Source organism: Osmerus mordax, unplaced genomic scaffold (genome assembly GCF_038355195.1).
Source record: "Osmerus mordax isolate fOsmMor3 unplaced genomic scaffold, fOsmMor3.pri Scaffold_220, whole genome shotgun sequence".
NCBI lineage: Eukaryota > Metazoa > Chordata > Actinopteri > Osmeriformes > Osmeridae > Osmerus > Osmerus mordax.
Window position 1 is genome coordinate 9,425 of NW_027120532.1, and position 12,959 is coordinate 22,383.

General features: G+C 46.8%; 2 protein-coding genes across 2 annotated transcripts; both read left to right on the top strand.

The window, feature by feature from the left end:
• The first annotated feature begins 4,236 nt into the window (after positions 1-4,236).
• Positions 4,237-8,437, top strand: LOC136939529 (drebrin-like protein B). The gene is made up of 15 exons (XM_067232150.1): positions 4,237-4,550; positions 4,799-4,854; positions 4,963-5,075; positions 5,239-5,313; positions 5,403-5,546; positions 5,671-5,748; positions 5,895-6,046; positions 6,175-6,229; positions 6,366-6,434; positions 6,542-6,647; positions 6,767-7,234; positions 7,363-7,428; positions 7,578-7,681; positions 8,002-8,071; positions 8,175-8,437. Exons 1-15 carry the CDS (start codon positions 4,468-4,470, stop codon positions 8,309-8,311), a joined length of 1,776 nt encoding a protein of 591 aa, XP_067088251.1. The 5' UTR covers positions 4,237-4,467; the 3' UTR covers positions 8,312-8,437.
• A 378-nt stretch (positions 8,438-8,815) lies between these two features.
• Positions 8,816-10,405, top strand: cox5ba (cytochrome c oxidase subunit 5Ba). The gene is made up of 4 exons (XM_067232151.1): positions 8,816-8,945; positions 9,366-9,436; positions 9,610-9,709; positions 9,844-10,405. The coding sequence occupies exons 1-4, from the start codon at positions 8,849-8,851 to the stop codon at positions 9,954-9,956; spliced, it is 381 nt and encodes a 126-aa protein (XP_067088252.1). The 5' UTR covers positions 8,816-8,848; the 3' UTR covers positions 9,957-10,405.
• Positions 10,406-12,959: the final 2,554 nt, after the last annotated feature.

Below are 12,959 nucleotides of genomic sequence, written 5' to 3' on the forward strand. Positions count from 1 at the left end.
CTCTCTCACTCCGTCTCCCTCCTTCTCTCCTGCCCTCGTTCTCTTTGTAGCCCTGGGGCTCCAAAGACTTTGAGGGAAGAGCCCTGCCTTTGTCTGCCAGTCAACGTCGTTCTAGATGACAGTGTCTTTTTGTACCTCTGGCCTCATAGGTTTATTTTACCACAGAAGTGACATATAAATCTTCAAATTCACCGCAGCCAACTCAAGCTGGCACACGGTGTGTGTGTGTTTGTGTGCCTGTGTAAGTTGTTACTGCTATACAGGTTTATCCAGCTAAAAGCCTGCTAGTGATTTGACCCTTTCAATCATCGAGGATTTGTTCAGTTTACTACTTAAAACTGCCTGCATACCAGAATGTCACCCAGCAGACTGCTGGACAACAGGTCTCTATTTAGCAGAACGGAGAGAAGGGTTCAGTCTTGCCCTGGCTGAGTCAGCAAAGGGGAGGGGGGAAGCGAGAGAAAGAGAGAGAGAGAGAGCGAGAGAGAGCGAGCGAGCGAGAAAGAGAGGGGCACAGAGTACATATGGAGTCTTGAATCCACTGGGGAAAGTAGGAAAATGTTTTCACCACATCCGGCTTCATTTCTGCCATAAAGTGAAGGGAAGGGGGTTAGATCCCCCGAATCTGCAAGCGTTCAGGCAGAGTGGCGTGTGATTCTGTTACGAAATGTTCTCCTCTCTGAAGATGTTGTTCCGATATCCGCCATAACCGTATCCACATACCTGTTGAAGTCAGTTGACGTGGGAGTGAGACACGCATAGCGAAGAAAACCTGCAGCTGTATGTCAGTGGGAGGGGGATTAGTATTTGATAGGGTACAGTGTTTGGAATGAGGCCAGTTTCTGAAGGGCCTCTTCCGCCCACAAGTTTTGCACATCTTTGGGAAAGGGGGGGGGGGGTGTAAACGGAGCTGCCTCCTGCCCTCCAGTCCACCCCCCCCCCCCCAAAACCCCAATTCCCCCCCCCCCAAAACCCCAATTCCCCCCCCCCCCCCCCCCGCCCTCCTTAACTCTCCGCCATCCCAAGAGCCAGAAACTGAATGATTGTGGGACTGCAGCTGATGAAATGTGCATGTTCCGAGTGTGGAAATACTCAACTGTGTGAGTAGTTTGCGAGTGTATCAGTGGGGAGGAAATCCCTCTTTTGTTCCAAAGGAAACTAAGTGTATGTTTAGTGTGTGTGTGTGTGTGTGCGTGTGTGTGTATGTGTGTGTGTTGTAGCAGAAAGAGGGCAAGGTGAGGATGAGACTTTTATCAAGTGACAGCTGGAGGGAGCTCGCTAACAGCAGCATCACACATTTATGGAGGGAATGGGGGGGGACAGAACAAGAGGGAGAGAAAGGAGGTGGAGCACTCTAATTGCTACCATGTTGCTCTCCATGGGGAACCTGCTGCTCACAATGGACTTGTATGTGTGAGCAGTGGTCCTGTGTGTGCGCGTAATCGAGCGTGTGTGTGTAAGAGTGAGTGAGCGATCCCAAAAAATGGAGAAGGTGTGTTCGATGTATATTAAGCGTGTTAAATGTGTAACATTTATGGGTAAAAAGCGTCTAACCCCCCCCCCCCCCCCCCCGCCAACCACTATCTGGTCAATCGCTACGTCTGTGTGGTTTTGTGTGTGTGGGGGGGCCTTAAGTGGGTTATGTTTCTGATAAAGCTTTCTCCATGGGACAACTGCACTGAGGGGGACAGCTGTGCTACTGGTGCTCTGTTAAGGAAGTCGAAGCCTATCAGGTGCTGCATCGGTGATCCACCAGCAGTTTTCTCATGCCTGCAGGGCCACAAAGCTCTCAGCTCTGGTTGGTCAGGAGGTGTGCGGCTGACCAGCGGGGCAGAGAAGAATGGAGGGGGGGGGGGGGGGGGAGAGAGGGAATGTTAATGGACCCTAATGAGGATGGAGCAAGGAGGTTTGTTAGGGGAGGGTGGGGGGGAGGCAGATAAGGAGGGAGTCATTCAGATAGACAAGAGTGGGGAGACAAGAGCGGAGGGACTCTGGGATGGGGGAGGGGCAAGTTTTTGGTTGGGGGGGTACATTTGTGTGTGTGTGTGTGTGTGTGGGGGGGGGGGTAGGATTGCGGGTGGGAGGGCGGGGGTTAATGAGAAGCACCAGGGGATAGTTTGCTCTTGAGCTGTGGTCTATCAATCACCCTATTCATTTACTTATAGACTCATCTGGCCTCCACACATGCTAATGTATGAGTGTGAGTGTGTGTCTGTGTGTGAAGTGTGTGTGTTTGTGGGGGAGGGGAACATGTTTACACTTATGTACAACAACATTTAAAATAGACAACATGGCAAACACACACACATACATGCACAAAACAGCAGCCCAGGGGCAAGGCTGGTCTCCAGTATCGTCTGCCTGGGAGGGTGTCAGTGTCCGAATCAGGAGAGAAATTCTAGAACTTCACACCCATGCACATGTAAATACACACACACACACACACACACACACACACACACACAAGCACACACATGCGCACATTGACATCCCTTTAAGCAACACAGTGACCTTTCAGAAGGGGATGAACTTTTCTATTTCTATTGTGTCGGTAAATACATCATGCTTTGATTAGGTTTGAAATACACACATACACGCACAAAAAAAACTAACACACATAAACACATTGAATTTCACAGACATTTCAGGCTTGAAGTATTTAAGAGCGTTTTAGGCTTTACAAGAATATACTCGCAGGATAACCACAACGATCTTGCGATCTCAGTGAAACTAAATGTGAATGTATCGGATTACTAGGTTTTTAAACACAAGGAGAACTCTCACGAGAATGTTTGACTAATCCCATTGGTGTTTTGTTTTTTTGGCTCGACAGAGACACCTGCTGGGAAACTTCAGTATTGCTCTCACTTACAATATGTGGCCAAAAGTATCTGGACATCTGATCATCACATTATACAGCTCAAAAAAATCAGACATCAACATTCTTTACGTCCTTTCCAAAAACATTGAAAAGGAAGATTATGAGTGAGGAACAGAAAGGTTCCATTTAAGAGGCCACTGCAAGTTGAATCCTTCTGCTCCTCACTCAAAACTTTCCTTCTCAACGTTTTTGGAAAGGAAAGAAAAAGGTGCAGGGGTCTATTTTACAGAGCTGTAGAATCAAATGAATGGCTAGTGTCCAGAAGGCTGACATTTTGTCCAGATACAGTATCAAATAAATGGCTAGGTTGACATTTTGTCCAGATATAGTAAAAAATGAATGGCCAGTGTCCAGAAAGCTGACATTTTGTCCATATATAGTATCAAATGAATGGCTAGTGCAAAGGCTGACATTTTGTCCAGATATAGTATCAAATGAATGGCCAGTGTCCAGAAGGCTGAGATTTTGTCCAGATACAGTATCAGCTTCCCCTTCCAAAACCATGGCCATAGACACTAGAGTTGTCCTTACCTCACTTTAACCAACCAATCATCAAATGGGGCTTATTTAAATGTTTTTTTTGCAATAGCCGTCAGTTCTCCTGGTGGAAATTCAATGCTAAAGTATTAAATGTCATTGTAGCCAATTATGTGCCTCAAACTTTGTGGCAACAAATTGGGTAAGGCCTTTTGGTGTTTCAGCTTGTTAACGCCCCATGAACAAAGCAAGGTCTTTACAGAAATGTTTTGCAGAGTTTGGTGTGGAAAGACTGGGCTGAACAGAACCCTTTGACCTCAGACCTAAACGCCATCAAAAACATTTGAGATAATACATTTAATAGAATTGTTTAGGGCATTTTTGCCCCCAGTTTGGGATCAATTCTAACACTTTCTACATAATCACCCAGCATCAGTGCCCTGTATCCCTAATGCTCTTGTGACTGAAGGAAAGCAAATCCTGCATCAACATTCATTAGAAAGCCTTCCCAGGATAGTGAAGGCAGTTATATAAACTAAGTGGGAACAAACTCCATATTAATGCCAATTATTTTGGAATAAGAGGTTCAACCAATAGTGTTCCGACCTCAGTATTACATGCAGGGTGCAGGCCTGGCCTAGTCTACTACACTTTAGACCTTGTCCAATCTCTTTTTAAGAGTGCTGGTAAGGACACCTTTTGTTCTACAGTCATGGTCAATATCTTCAGTCTGTTAAATATGTTCGGTTGGAGTGGAGCATACATGAGCAGGTGCACCCACTAAGAATGTAAATGTTCAGGTTCTGACTTCTAAACCAACTGGTTTCCACATCACTGCAGAAGGCAGCCTGTTCTGCAAATCTCACACAATCAATACCGACACACAAATAATCAGTAGGCCTCGGCTGGTTGAGAATTACTCGCGCTTCGAAGATGGAATAAATTCTTTATAATTACTTGGTTTTATCCTCGTTCTGGGTATACCATTTATAAACCTGTCGGATCAAGAGCGTTGTAGTCTGAAACTATACTCTTCGTAGGGATAGATTTCAAGTGGAATTACACTTTCTTCAAGAGTTTCTGTTGACAGCGAGGGTCGAGCTGACATAATGGCAGTAAATTTGAGTAAAAACGGCGCGGCACTTACGGCCGCGTATAAAGAAGTAGTGGACTCGAAGTTGGACACAAACTGGTGAGAGGAGCGTTATAAACCTTACATTTACCGCACAGATTATTCACAAAAACGAAATGGAGCTACTCGTTTTCTTTTTTTATTGTGGTCCAAATCACAGAAATCAAGACGGCAGAAGCCTACTGCTCGTCGTGTCATTTTGAAACAGGCTAACCAACTATAGAGGTGTTGTCAAAGGCATTGTCCCACAGTATAAAAGAAGTCCTTGTCCATCCGCATACCTGTGTGTTGTGGTTGTGTTTTTACAGGGCTTTGTTCACCTACGAGGGCAACAGCAATGACATTCGTCTGGCAGACAAGGGAGGCATGTGTGATTATTATTCATTAGTACCTGAAAGAAAACCATGTAAATAATCCCATTATGAGTACTGTATTATAAATGTATCTGTACGATCTGTGTGTATGCATGTAGCTGGTGGGCTGGAGGAGATGGTGGAGGAGCTGAGCAGTGGGAAAGTGATGTATGCCTTCTGTAAGGTCCAGGTCCTCAACTCCAGCCTGCCCAAATTTGTCTTCATTAACTGGGTGAGCAGCACACGTGCACAACTAAACACTCACAAACACACAAACCAACACACACAAAATCACATACACACACACATACAGACACAACATTCTTAGTACACTTAACACTTAAATAATTGGTTTGTGTCCTTGTTTTCCCATTTGTGTGTGTGTGTGTGTTCAGACTGGTGAAGGGGTTAGGGACTCCAGGAAGGCCCTGTGTGCCAATCATGTGAGCTCTATGGCCACCTTCCTAAAGGTAAGTTTGACCTGCTTTGCCTTAATCAAGAAATCATCCAGGAAATTAAAAACAACCAATCAATCATCTGTGTGCGGTCTTCCCTCCAGGGAGCGCATGTGACCATAAATGCTCGTGCAGAGGAGGATGTGGATCCGGAGACAATCTTGAACAAAGTAGCCAAGGCTTCAGGGGCCAATTATAACTTTAACAAAGAGTCCTCAAAACACAGTGATGTACCCAGAGGATCTGTGGTGAGAACACACACTGGCGCTCTTTCTTCTACACACACACACACACACACTCCCCCCCGCCCCCCCCCCCCCCCCCCCCCCCCGCCCCCCCACGACAGTACTAATGACTTCCTACATTAAACAGGGTTCTGTGTATCAAAAAACCAATGCTTTGGAGGAGATCCAAAAAACCAACAAAGACAACTTCTGGGCCCAGTCTCAGGTATGGGAACAGATAAACGTCGGAACTCATTCCTGAATGGTGGAAGAAAAAGAAAAATGGACATATTTCAATCCATTAAAATACTTCTTAACATATTTTGGAGAAAAAAACGGGATTGTTTGCAAATGATCCCGTTTTTCTCTCAGAGGGACGAGGAGGCCCGTCGTCAGGACGACAGCAGGAGGGCAGAGGAAGACCGACAGAGGACGGAAAGGGAGACAAAGGAGAGAGATGAACTGGAAGCTGCGCAGAGAGACTGCAGGGCGAAGGAGAGAGCCTCTGTGATAGACCAGCAGAAGTCTGTCTCTTCTCACTCAACCACGCATACTCTGGATATCTTTAAATAGCAGGAATACATGTCGTATACTGTGCAACATTGACAGTGTCGTGTGTGTGTGTGTGTGTGTGTGTGTGTGTGTGTGACAGGAGCTATCAGAAGCAACAGGAAACAGAGGTTGCAGAGCAGCAGCGACAACAAACGGTGAGCTGACCTTTCCCTCCCTGCCAAACACTCTGGCAGGGTAACACGTCAGGCTGCACCTTCGCAGACACGATGGACCACGGGACATCCATGTTGGTTGTGGGGTGTTTGACAGTTGAGATTCTCCCACTTTCAGGAGCAGCAGGAGAGGGTACGGAAGCCTGCCTGGGGGATACACTCCGCTGCCTCTGTGCAGAAAGCGAACGTGAGTCTACTTGAACATCGGGAGGGGTGGATGTGCGTGAGGGTGTTAGAGGCTTAGAATGCACACTATTATAATACACCACATGGCTTGATCTGTGTCACTAATAGGAGGCTGCAAGTTTGATCTCTCAGAGGTCGTTTAACCCTAAAGAGGTATTCATACAGAGAGACCAGAGTGCAGGACTGAACAATGGATCGGCAACATTTAAACCTGGTAAAAAAAAAAAACTACAAATATTTATTTCACCTGTATTGGTCGCATGAAAGCAAAACGACATAAAGGACAAACTTGCTGCCTCTCTCTCCTCTTCCCCGCTGGTCTTCTGATCTTAGGGAAGCTACAGAGCCCGTTCCTGTCCCAGAAGTCCACTGAGAGAGAAGCACCATCCCAACCACTAACCCCTGCCCCCCTGCTCCCCAAGAACACTGCCTCACCTGTGCCGACTCCATCACCTGCCTCACCTGTGCCAACTCCATCACCTGCCTCACCTGTGCCAACTCCATCACCTGCCATTTCTGCCTCACCGGTGCCAGCCCTTTCACCTGTTGTTCCTGCCTCACCTGTGCCAGCCCTATCACCTGCCCTCCCTGCCTCACCTGTGCCAGCCCTATCACCTGTCCTCCCTGCCTCACCTGTGCCAGCCCTATCACCTGCCCTCCCTGCCTCACCTGTGCCAGCCCTATCACCTGCCCTCCCTGCCTCACCTGTGCCAGCCCTATCACCTGCCTCACCTGTGCCATCTCCATCACCTGTTCCACTAGCTTCTTCTGTTGCACCAGCTTCACCTGTCCAACCTGAAGGTCTGTCACACACTGACACATCAATGGAACCTCTCACCCTTAGTGCCATCACAAAGGCTTTCAGGAACATGTCATTGATGGTGTGGTAAATTAGACTTATTATGTGTGTGTGTGTGTGTGTGTGACAGAGGCTTACGCAGAGGAGGAGTACTGGTCAGATGACTTTGACGTCGATGCAGATGACGCAGCTCAGGGTAGGCAACAAAACAACAAAGCCCCTTTTCCCTGAACTCAGCCAAGCACACGAATCCACCTCAAGATCCACCTCGCCCTCACACATATCGTTGCCACGGTAACGAACCCCCAGCACACAAAAGACTTTCTTCTCTTTCTCCGGCTGCAGAGAGGCCCATTTGTCAAGACGACCTGTACAGTGGCACTCAGGAAGTGGCTGGGACAGGGGATGAAGGAGGACTGTATGAGGACGTCTGCCAGATCACATCCACCGTGAGTCGACACAAGTGACTTTGTGGGCTCCTTCTTCTCTTGTCGCTCCTCTGGGCTTCACCAGTGCCAACACAGGGGAGGAGGTGGGCAGGGGAGGACACACGCACTCATACAGGGGCTTCACATTTACATTTAGTCATTCAGCGACTTAGAGTAAGTCCCCCCCCCCCCCCCCGAGGCAAGTAGGGTAAAGTGCCTAGCCCAACGACACACCATCGTTTGGCACGGCCAGGAGTCGCACAGGCAACCTTCTGATTACTAGCCCGATTCCCTAACCGCTTAGCCACCTGACCCCACATGACTGTTTTCCTCTGTCTTAGGTGGAGGAGCTAGAAGGGGCGGGTTTTGAAAAGGGCACCTGTGCCAGAGCCCTCTATGATTACCAGGCTGGTGAGTTGTTATCTCCTCCTTGGGCTCAATTCTAATATTTGTGTGAATTCTTTGTTCTTGCTTCTCCTATTTTCCTCATTGTGACATTTGCCCTTGTATGCAGCTGATGACTCTGAGATCACCTTTGACCCTGATGACATCATCAGTGGGATAGAGATGGTGGATGAGGGTTGGTGGAGAGGATTTGGACCAGATGGACACTACGGAATGTTCCCAGCCAATTATGTTCAGCTTCTGTAGACCTTTCGATCAATCTTAACAGCAACAATTCTACTGTCTCCCAAATGTTACTTCATGGAAATATTGTGTGTTTCAACTCTGAGATATCAATTTTCATCAGATCAATAAAAACATACAAAATAATAATGTTAGTTGTTTGACGTTGAAAATCAAAACGTCCTCCATGGGTGGCGCAAACTTCAAAACAACGACCATGCGCTCGTGTACTCATATAAACAAGTGGCTGACATGAAGTCGAACATTGACAGGTTAGTGCATAGGCCTATTCAATTCTCAGTCTGTACATTGTAAAAACTAATAGCCAGTAGGCCTACAAGAGTTAAGAAATTATCAGTGTTTACTACTGCGGCCGTTTTATTACCCACCATACTAAAAAGGTTTAATACTGGTACAATTTAAAGGACGATTACGGATTGATTTCTAATGACGCCTTTGGCAGCTAAATAAGAACCATACGTCATAGTTTTGCGACCGTTAGATGGACTACATACGTCATTAGTCAGCAGCACCACCAGTTGTGAAAGGCTGAAAGGAGAAATGGCTGCAAGGTTACTGCTTCGCTCTGCTCTTAGAGCATCCACAACATGCCGGGCTGCCCCGGTTCCTGCTCTTGCCCGTGGAATGGCGGTGGGAGGTGAGCTGGAAACGTATAAACAAGATAAAGCTAACGAATGCATGCGACCCCATAATATCGTACAATTGTCTGCCAAGGACAGTCGAGCTAGCTCTCGCTAATTCGTACGGCTCAATGTTTCGTCATTGATGCTATCGTGGTTGTTAGCTCTGTAGCTAGTTAGCAAAATGGCATCTAATTGTAACCTAGTTAGCTAGGATATCCAAGTACAGTTAGTTATTTTGGTCTGACCAGCTTCACGTGTGGAATAGTTATTTAGCTTAACCTTTCTTAGCTACTGCCATTAATTGTACATTATAAAGCTAGCTAGTCAGCACGGAAGTAGCCATTTTGCTAGCAGCTAAACCCTGTGTCTGCTGTCAACATGGTTGGCTAACAGGATGCAACTTGCTAGCTAATGACACTGATGTTTTCTATCAGGAATCCCCACTGATGAAGAGCAAGCCACTGGCATGGAAAAGAAAATCATGATTGCGCTAAAGGAGGGAGCGGTAAGCCTTTACGATTAAGTTATAGCTATCTAGACAATTGCATTCCACTGCTGTGGAAAGATTAGCATGTCGTCTAGGTCATAACGTAGAAGCTAGTTTGCTGTCATCTCCACATCTACATGTACTCAATGTTCCCCATGTAATTCCTCACGGTTCACATTTCGTCTCGCCAGGATCCGTACAGCATGCTGAAGCCCAAGGAGTATGCTGGGTCAAAGTCGGACCCCCATCTTGTGCCCTCCATCACCACCAAAAGGATTGTTGGTTGTGTCTGTACGTAATCTCTCCTCCTTCTTTCAATGAATCCTTTCCATTCTTACTGTCTGTAGTTTTCTAGTTTCAACACACCATTTGTAGTCATGACTTTATCATGGATTGAAGATGATGTATAATGTCTCCGCTTGTAGGTGAGGAGGACAACACGGCTGTTGTGTGGTTTTGGCTCCACCAGGGGGAGGCGCAGCGCTGCCCCTCCTGCGGCTCGCACTACAAGCTGGTGCCCCACGAGCTGCCCCACTAAATGACACCCGTTTATTCTAATCAACTGTCATGTGTTTTCTCCTGCTTTGACATGTACATTACATTCACTCTGAAAGATTCCAGCAATCGTAGAGCGAGATGGAGAAGGATCAGAGAATTTTTCGTCCAAATGCAGCAGTGGTACAGTCCAGATTTTTGGCTGTGACCAGTTTCCTGTTTGGTTCACTAGGTCACCTTTGTCTCATCTCTTCTTTGTTTCGCTCTAGTCTTTACTTGATAGTAACTTTCTAACCTCAAAAGTCTGCTTACTCAACCTTACTCAACCTATCATTTTCTGCGACTTCCCTTGTGTCAGTTCTTATGGTATGGGACTCAATGTTATTTTATCAAACAATTCCATTAAACAGTTTACAGACAAACACATGTACTGTATAGTGTTGCGCGATCCAATTGCTCTTATTACAACAATAAAGTTTAACTCCTAATGTCTTCTGTCTTCCATCACGTGGTCTGAAAACAGTGAATACTAAAACACACTGCTGTCATAGAATTAAATATAGTAATATCCTATTTTGCCTGGTCTGCAGCTGTCAGTGGAATGATGAATTTGCTGTTCGAAGAGATAATCTCGTTTAAAAAAATTGAAAATGTCTCCTGATGTATGCTGCCTGATGCAGGAGGAGATCATGTCTCTAAAGCCTATACAACGGGTATCCATTCCTTGTTCCCGGAGAGCTACCTTATCAGTGTTTGCTCCAACCACTCTTATTCAATCTGATTCAACACTAGTTAAATGATCAACCAGCTAATTATTTGAGTCAGGTGTTCTAGATAAGTGTTGGAGTGGAAACCTACTGGTTTTTGCCCGTGTGCTCATGACCAGCAGAGGATGCTGTTGACTATCAAGTCGTACTGCATCTGTTTAACATCACAGCTGTATGTTCCTCTGCAAGTTTCTCTGACGGATGTCATATATATATATTAAATAAATCTAATTTTCTGTTGTCACTATGAATCACAATCACAATGTCATTTGCCTCTGTGTTCTTAAGGTAACGTGATTGTGGTAATGTAAATGACCATACCCGAATGATGGTAATTAAATGAATCATTAGGCCTTGATTTGCAATCAGTCCGCTCTGTAGCATGTCCATTTGGAAATCAGCCCGTTCACTTGAGTTAGAAGCCCTTGCCCTTCTCCAACAAAGCCAGTGCAACTTCTAAGGCCTCGTACACACTCCTGCACTCCTGTGAGATTTGGTTTCTATGGCTACCGAGAGGAGTTGCATATAAAGGACGGTAATACACCAATTATCCATCTCTCCCTCTTTCTTGCACTCTCTCCCCATCTGCATTCTGGCTGTTGCTTGTGAAAGCACAGTTATGATCAATAACCTGGACCAGCTTTTCCCAGACCGCCTTCCTTTGACTAAACCCCACAATTACCCACTGCACAGTGGAGGGAATAGGAGGGGGGTGGGTGAGCGAGCGAGTGAGTGGGGGTGAGATTGATTAAGAAGGAAACATTGAAAGGATGGAGAGAGAGGCCCGTCCCACTGTATACTACGACGAGTGGTATAAAAGCTCATGGCGGAGCTGATGAAAATGGAGAGAAGGAAGGAACAGTTCTATCAGGAAACAGTCAAAACGGGAAAGAGAGCTGACTGTGATAAGAGGGCAGAAGAGAGAGAGAGAGAGAGAGAGAGCGAAAGAGAGATGAAAGCGAAGGGAAATCTTCTGAGGGAGAGAGAAGGGCGAGAGGGGAGGGAGAGCTTCTACGTGGGGAGATGTGCCCAGGAGCATTACGTAAGCTGCCTTTATTAAAGATGGAGAAATTCTGCTTGATATGGCTCTGACGCCGCTCTCCCCTGGCTCTCTCTCTCTCTCTCTCTCTCTCTCTCTCTCTCTCTCTCTCTCTCTCTCTCTCTCTCTCTCTCTCTCGGCCTGCTCTCTGCCTCAAAGCTCTAATGGGATGTGAGTCGTCCTGCCTCCGGGTTCCTACTGGCCCAATCTCCCCTCCCACTAGTCCAGAGGGCTTGACCCTGTCTCCAACCCCACTCTTGGGCTCACCGTCTGTGGGTACGCCTGCCATGGAGGTCCCTGTCAGCTCCAGACCCTGGGAAGCTCCTGGGACCATTATAGCCAGAGTCCAATATGTCTGAGACAATCAGCCAAAACCTTTTAGAAACCCTGTGTGTGTGTGTGCATGTGGGCCTGTGTGTGTGTCTCTGTGTGAGGGAGATAATTGCTGTGCAAATATTTGCCAGTGTGATGGAGGTTAATAATTGAAAGGCAGCTAATTGTCTAGGTGGGCGGCATATTGAGTCAACCAGAGTGGTTTTATCTATATGGTATGAATTGTAGTCATTTTATATGACCAGATCATGGTTCTTGCTGTGTACCACCATATATCTTCTGCTGTGCATCTAATGTGTTTGTTAAGGGCTGTTCCCTCTCCTGTGATTGTGTGCGTGCGTTAATGGGGGTATGTAATGATGACTTTCTCAAAAAGGAGGGGGGGGGGAAGGGTGATATTACCTATTTCAAAGACCATAACCTCTATAGCAGTGTGGGGTGTGTGTGGTGTGTGTGAGTGAGATGAGGAGGGGGGGGGGGGGGGGAGGGGTAGGGCGGGTTGTCATTGAGAGATGATGTGTTCCTGAGAGAGAGAGGAGAAGTTGTTTTTTGTTCCTTGAACAAAATGTTAATCATTTCGTTGGGCAGACAAGCAGACAGATTCTGATGCCCGGGGAGAGGGTGTGTGGAGAAGCAGGCTGTGAGGCGAGATAGAGAGAACAGACAGAGGGAGAGATGAAGGGTGGAGGACAGAGGAGGAGAGAGAGAGAGGGCGGAAGGGAAGATAGAGAAGGATAAAGGATAGAGGAAGACGCTGAGGCGCATGACAGCCATGCTTTGTGTGGTTACCGTGGAGCTCTGCCGTCGGAGAGGCAAGCTCTGGAGAGAAACTTGCAAACAAGCAGGGTCTCAGATTCTTCGAAGGGGAACACAATGAGCCTTCCTGACTGTCTCTCTGTCTGTTAGT